This window comes from Aythya fuligula, chromosome 4 (genome assembly GCF_009819795.1).
Source record: "Aythya fuligula isolate bAytFul2 chromosome 4, bAytFul2.pri, whole genome shotgun sequence".
NCBI lineage: Eukaryota > Metazoa > Chordata > Aves > Anseriformes > Anatidae > Aythya > Aythya fuligula.
This window is the reverse complement of record NC_045562.1, coordinates 45,515,889-45,523,408: the sequence shown is the minus strand read 5'-3', so window position 1 is coordinate 45,523,408 and position 7,520 is coordinate 45,515,889. Positions and strand designations below refer to the sequence as shown.

At 51.3% G+C, this 7,520-nt stretch overlaps 1 protein-coding gene across 2 annotated transcripts in view; it reads right to left on the bottom strand.

The window, feature by feature from the left end:
* Window positions 1-4,554: 4,554 nt before the first annotated feature.
* AFF1 (AF4/FMR2 family member 1) overlaps window positions 4,555-7,520 on the bottom strand; it is a 65,273-nt gene continuing 62,307 nt past the window's right edge. For both annotated transcript variants that reach the window (XM_032186543.1, XM_032186544.1), the window contains 2 exons: window positions 7,032-7,261; window positions 4,555-5,497 (listed from right to left, as the gene is read on the bottom strand). In XM_032186543.1, the coding sequence (XP_032042434.1) occupies window positions 5,376-5,497; window positions 7,032-7,261 (352 nt within the window). In that variant the 3' untranslated portion in view covers window positions 4,555-5,375. The remainder of the gene's footprint in view (window positions 5,498-7,031; window positions 7,262-7,520) is intronic.

Here is a 7,520-nt window from a genome sequence, read left to right as displayed (position 1 = left end):
AAGGAGAAAACAGAGCAGTGCGAGTCAGCACACCTAACCCCGCACGTCTGGGAGAAAGTAATCGCAAACCCACGCCGGGCACCCAGCCGCGCCCTGAGGCCTTGCTTCAGCTCGAGGAGAGCTGTGCCCCTGTCTCACCTGCAGCCCCTGCGTGCCGTGACCGGGATCCACCCGCTGCTGATGGCTGGTTGTTAAGAGGAGGTGAACTAAAATTAATTAATTATTATTAATTAATTACGGCTGGCTCTGCCTTCTCTTCAGTGCTATCAGCAGCCACAGGGCAGCGCCAGGTTACCCTGCGTGAAGGTATCAGGAAGGAGGCAAAAATTAAATGCAAACCTACCGGGCTCCTGGTGCTCCTGAGGACAGCTGACCTGGTGAAACGTGCCTGCCCCTCACCACGATGGATGCAGTTTGGAAGCATACCCCAATTTTTTGCCAAAGCAGTACTTACGGGTGAGCGCCAGCATCGCTGTCTCCTTAGGATGGACACCTGGATTTCAAACTTAAAGGTTAAAAAAAAAACAAACATGAAACATCCTGCAGTGATGGCTTCCCTCCAAAGGTAGCAGTGTGGTGAAGGTGTGTCCATGCCACTGAGTTTTTTGGGAAATTCCAGCACGTGCCAAGGAAAATGCTGCGCTCATGCGTGGGCAGAGCACGGCTGAGGGAGGGCGAGACCGCTTGGCTTGGGATCGCCAAAATAAGAAATTCCCTTCTCCCCTCCCTGCCCCCAGGTGGCTTCTTTGCCATTTCGCCTGTACAGACTGAACCAACATCTCCTTCATCTGAAGAATTTAAAGACAAGCAAGTCAAAATTCATTTCTTTTAATTATATATATAGATATATCTCTCTATGTAACTATACACACATGCGCACACAATTCATCCCCTGTACAGAAGACAGACAGAAGATCTGTGGCACAATTTCTTTGGAGAGATTTCTGTTTGTGTTTCCCAAGCAGTATCAGATCTGATTTTCACCTTTTTCAAGGACTACAAAGGCAGCGACTTCTTACCGACAGAAGCCTCAGAGTGCAGATTGAGCGCCGCAGCCCCAGCGCCCCTCCTTTCCTGGGGGTAACTTGACAACATTTACGACCCACACTGGGGGGACACCACAGTTATTTAAGGACATCTTCACTGAGAACTGCAGTGTTTTATTTATGCTTTAAAAAGCTGAGCAAGGTAGGGTGAAAAAAAAAAGAATTAAAACACAAGCCCGTATGGTAAGTCTTGAAACATGAAGCCCATGGCGAGGACCCTGCCACTGCCACACACCTCTACCCTGCTTGGGAAGTGCCATGTCTGAAGCCTTCACGGGCACAGGGTGCATCTGACTGATCCCTGCTTCCTGGGGACACACGGAGAAACCAAGCAAAGCCAAAACCTTGCCCCCACAACCCTCACCAGCTCCTGCGTGCAACCAGCAAGGAGGTGCACGGCTCTGAGCAGCTCGCGGACACTGAAGCAGAATGGAAAGAAGCCATCAGCTGGGTGGCTGTTACGACGCGAAATGTTGGACCCAGAGAAAAGCTTAACCTCAGCATGACTGAGTGGGAGAGGACAAATCCCAACAAGGCTTCCAGGAGCCTCGTACCTTGACAAAACCCATCACGAAACCCCAGTGATAACACACTGCAGATGTAGCACATACAAAACCCTTGCTTCAGGAACACCAAGTTTACGGAAACAGATTGAGAAATGCTGACGGTGGCCTTGGAATACTGCTGCTTTCGGGTAGCGGTGGGGTTACGAGCAGTGCAATTCACATCAAGAAAGCACAGGCTGCCAAAGAGATCTCTCAGTGTCTGGAGGCCAGCAGAGAGCTGAGCAACTGCAATCAACCTTAGTGCAGCTGGTTTGCCAAAAATAACATTTGCCTCTGAAACATATAAGCAAAGCCAAGGAGAGAAAGACAGCTAATCCAGAGCGTGTAACAAATCTCAAAATAAATTATACACGGCTGCGAAATTAGGTTTGGTCAACACAGGCTCAATAAATAAACATGCAGAAATAAAAACCCAACCCCAATTGGGTGTGTTACTGCCACGGGACGCCTGGGCTGGCACAACACTGCTGCAAGCCCCAGGTTTGGCTCTGCTGGCCACCAACACCTTGCCCCATGGCCACCTGGCACTGTGGCAAACCTCACGGGGGCCGAGCTGGCTCCGTGCTGCTTGAAACCTCTTCTGGTTTTGGCAAACTGAGTCCAGTGCCACCTTGCCGCCAGCTCCTCCTGTCTAGTTGTTTTTTCCTTCTACTTCACCATCAGTTTTGCCCTTGGGATTTTCAGTGTGCAGCAAAAAACTGTGCCGACCTAAAAAAATGTGCACATTTCCATATATGTTATCTGTAACTGCAGTGTATCTAGTGAGCATTGAAACAGATTTCAGCATTCTCTATGCTTTAGACAATGTATTAAAAAAACAAATCCATTAGTAGCAAACATCGAAGGTGCAATGTGCGTTGCAGAAAGGACCTGAAAGAAACGCGGGTTATACCACCACAGTGCATCGAGGCGTGAAGCCGCTCTTCCAGGGAGCTGTGACGTCCTCCAGGGGCCAGCAGGGAGCAGGACACCCAGAGGAGAAGCTCGAGGCCACGCTTCGGGCATGGCACGATGGCAGCACCCGGCCCGCCTGCGCAGGGCTGGTTTCTCCACGAGGAGCTGAGAACACGAGGACTCTGGCAAGGACTCGTAACAAACGGGCGACTTCATTTATTGTTTATTACCCCGTCGGAATGAATCGACCATCTCGGACACTCCACCACACGCAGGGCAGAAAACATTTACAAGAGGGATGCGCATCCCCAAAATAAGTTTAAGATGTACAGGTTTGCAATAGGAACCAAGAGGGAGGGGAGAAAAAAAACAAAAGAACAACACAAAAACAAGGACATTGCAGTCAGACTTTGACTTTTGGTTACAGAAGAGATCTCTGTCTCCATGTAAGTGGGGCTTTCCAACTCTTAAATAAACAGCATCTTAAAAATAGAACATTTGACAACTTAAACACATGTATTATTCCTTCTAAATAAATATTGTGTGGAAATGATGCTTTGTTGCCACCATACCCTCCTTCTCTCCTTCGGGTACTCAACCATCACCTCTGTTTTTCCTTTTTCCTTGGATGCATGGTTGTTTTCTAATGGCAAATCCTATTTCTCTTTTTTTTTTTTTCTTTTTTTTTCCATTTTTTTTTCTCTTTTTAAAGGGCCTGACCAGACTCAGGTGAAAACTACGGGCATCTTCCCTTACCCCTCACAGGCCTCTGACCTGGCTCGTGGTTGAAATACGATGGCTTTCTAAAAAGTAACAACTATCCGAGCGGTCTCCTCCGTAACAGAAAGAAAAAGCCGGCGTGCAGCCGCTTCCCACCGCTTCCCCCGGCCCCTGGCCTTTGTGGCGAGAGCCCCCCGCCGCCCTGAAGCCGAGGGTCCATTTCGGTGGACCCGAAACTACCTCTGCACCAAGACCAAGTCAGAAAAGGCCGCCGGCCCGCCGACCAACCCCAAAGTGCACACCAGGAGCTGGCCCTGGCTGTCCCCTGCCTCTCTTCCTGAGATCGCAGCCCTGACTCCCAGCCTCGCCTCCGCGCTCGGGCCCACGCCGGGGTAAATTGGGCAGGGGACACGGACCTCCCTTCCACCACTTCTCCCTTCCAGCTTCTCCCTGAAATGCGCTAAGGCTTTGAATAAAGTGAACGTCAGACGACTCCAAGGTCCGGGAAGACGCCCGGGGAGGTGTGCCTGCGGCACAGCACGGCACGGCGCCCTCCCGCCAGCTCCAGCTGGAGCTGAGCCCCGCAGCAGGGGCCGCCTCTACGGGACCTACTTCTGGAAATGCAGACCTTTTGCTGATATGTGTTCGCTGCTGGCTTCTGTGAGCCTCCAAACCACCAGCAGGTTATTTTACAAAGGAGGTGCTGCTGCAGGCGTGCAGACCCGTTCCTCCATCCTGGTAATTAGGGAACTACTTCACTGGAGATGCGTTCCTTCCTGTAAGCACAATGATTTGGGGACATCGTCCTCCTCTTTGCCGCTCCTGCAGCTGCGTCAGCGGCAGGGCGAGGGATGCGAGAGGGGACCAGAGGGCTAAGGCACACTATTAGACATGAGGATGGCAGGATGCTGCTGTCATGCAACAGGAAATCTTTGGGTGCAGAAGGCTGTCTTCCTACTGAACGCACAAATGCCGCAGACACCGCCTTCGCTCTTATTGCCACTTGCAAAATCGCAATTTCAACTGTGCAGCTCCTGACAAGGAGAAAAGGCTTGCAAACACCTTGTGATTCCCTTCCGTGATCCCCTGAAGACAGATTTCCAAGTCCCTGGGCCCACCCTGGGGCTTTGGCTGAGGAAGAGCACATCAATCACCTCCCACACAAAGGATGCACGACTCGGGCACCAGCCCCTGCTCTCAGACACTCGCCGAGAGCCGCGCGGGTTGCGGGCCGATGCCCACGTGCAGGATTTGCCCCGCGTTGCACAAGCAGCCCCTCCTCGCTCACCCACAGGGCCCCAGGACGGCCGCGCGCCCCCACCCACCGAAACCACCCACCGCACCCGGACGCTGAGCTGTTTGCAGCCACACCTGGCGATTTCACCACCTCGACCACGTTCGGCTGACGTGGCTGAAACCGCGCGAGACGGCGAGCAGCACGGCGTTAGGGGCGGGCGCGTGGGCGAGCGTAGGGCGAGGAAGAGGGCCGCAGCAGCGGTGACTCCAGAAGTGAAGGTGCAGCACCGACGGCAGGGCCTCACCCGACTCTCAGCACAGGAGCTGGCTGGCGAGTGCACGCAGGTGAGGCTGGGAAGCAGGCGAGGCAGATCTCTGCTGTCTCTGCTGTAACATAATGCTGCTGGGTGCTGATGAGGATGCCACTCGCCATCCGAGAACCAACGTGGTGTGATGGGCTGCATCCGTGCTTGCAAAAACACTTCTCTGACATCTCTTCTGGGCACGCTGCTGCTGCAGACTGTGGCATGTTGCATAATAACTCACCTCTGGAGGCAGATTTCCTTCTTGTCGGCACTTCTTCACGTGTGATTATTGTCCTGCTGGTTATTCGTAATAGAAATGTTTATAGACCATCAATACATTGAGCCATTCAGACAATTCATTGCACTTTGTTGTTTTAAAGGAAGGCGACATCAACGCTGGGGCCCTCCTATGTCTCTTCTTTTTCAAGGCAGCAAAATGTTACCCTAAAAACAAAGTTCATTTTTTTTTCCAGTGTAACCAGATCCCTTCCACTCTGATTTATTTTCCCTTGCAGGTGCTTTGTATCCCATGATTCAGCAAGCCAGACTGTTTCTGAGGCTTCCAAAGTGCAAAAGAGTTCAAGGTACTTAACCACCTTGAGCACCAGTTAAGGCGTATTTGTCTCCAGTCTCAGCCACTGTAAACCCTGTCTACTGTAGTGTACCAGTTCGGTCATGCTACTGTTCAGTGCCAGAGGGCACACCGCTGCGCTGAGCTCAGCAAAAAACTCTAGACAAGGAGGAGAGAGAGAGACAGAGAGAAAACAATTGGTTGGTTTCACACAGGAGGCACAGCCAGGCTGGGGGCAGCGAGGTGGGACAGCAGCAGTCCTCAGGTCTCACAGAAGACCTTGTTAATGCACAAAGATCAGAGCTTTCACCAGCACAACAAGCACGTGATGCAGGGCGCATGCAAGGATCACACACACACAGACACACACTTGAAGTGCCTCCCCACGTGCTGGCATTGGAAGGACATGGACACTCCATGGCAGGTGAGCAGGAGTCTGGGTGTTTGTAGCTCAGTCCCTGCCACACACATCCCCCAGGGTTAAGAAGCCAAATTTGAGTGTTTTTCTGAGTGCTGCCTGGAAGCACAAACAGCTGTCATCAGCCTGGTCCCTGCTGTCCTCCATCCTCAGAGCACGGAGACCTCACAGCTCCTCAGCCAGACAGGCCTCCAACGTCTCCACCAAAACAAGTGCCAAGCCTACACGACTATTCACTGCTCTGCATGGATCCTCGCCCTCGGGAGTATTTAACACCCCAGCCAGTATTTAACACCCCAGCCGTCATTCCCCTGCACTGAAGCAGCAGCCTAGACAAGGGGTTGACTTTCATCTTGCTTGGTGCATGCTCTGCCTGCTCTCCTGTGGGTTTTCTTCTGTGACTCACGCGCTCTGGCTCACCAGCACATGCCTTCAGTGAACTGCACACATCTGCTCAGCGGACAGCCAACAACTGGAGTTACTTTATTCAACACTGACTTGCAAAAGCCTTTTGATTTTCAGCAACTGCCTGACTAGCACAAGTATTTTTACAGCCTTCCAGTAATTTAGGCCAGGCACATCCTTCTCATTTTCTTTTGCAGGTCCTTCATTCACAGTAGCTGACAAACCTTGGTGTTCTATGACCAATGGCACTGCGAACACCACGTGGGCTGGCTGGTCACAGACTGAACCGTGCCTGCTCTGGGGCTGTTGCTTACCCACAGCTGCTTGGGGGACAACGAAACACTATTTTAAACAATAAATCTCTAAGGTAAAAAAGTAGCAGAGGACTTAGGAAATGCTACTGGCAAATGCCAGTCATGTGCCCAAGGGCTCCCATTGAAGTGCTGCTCGCCTGCTCTCTTACAGCAGGAAACCAGCCTTGCCATGTGCAAATCAGGAATACCTGGGAGGCTGACAAACAAAATGAAACACCAGGCCACTGGGCACAGACCTGTTTGAAAGTTGGCTTCTTCTGCTACTGTGAAGCAATTTGCCTGTTGCCTGGTTTTCTGTGCTCAATGCTCTCACCCCTTAGGCTGTTAGACTTCTGAGGCTACTGAGAAGCACTTTTAATTTGGAATGCTCACCAACGCACTGCCAGCAAGCACCTCTGCCTAAAACCAGCCAATCCAGCACAGATGTCTATTTCCACATATTTGAGGCTTTGATCTGTGGGTATGGTCTTTGCTATGCAGAGCATTAGGATTTAAGCAGGCACATGCAGATAAACACGATGTGCAAGACAGAAAAGCCAAAGGGAAAAAACCTTACCCTTATTCTTCCTGGCCAGTGCATCAGCCTGTTCCCAAATGTCATACGCATAGAGGATATAGGAAGTGATGTTGACATATGAAGAGGTGATGCTTGGGATATTATAAGGGATGGTGACCGAAGAGCTAATGCTGTTGCCACCACAATTGCTAGCGTTTGATCCTGGCTGAGAACTCACGGATCCAGCAGGAGAGGGCATTGGAGAAAGAGGAGAAGGCATGCCTGTGCTTCTGCAGGAGAAAGAAACACCACCATCAATGTTACCTTCAGCAATAAATGTCTTACCACAATGCTCATACCAGGAGCTAGCCCATGTCATTTGGGCCTGTGCTATGGAGTGAGTGTTGAAAACTGAGATGTGTTCAGCTAGAGAGGACATAATTATCCCTCAGGTGCAAGGCCAAGGTTTTTCAAGTGATTCCCCACTCCAAGCACTCTCAGACATCCAAAAGCATCACCCATCCACTTCCCAAAATCCACACCTATTTG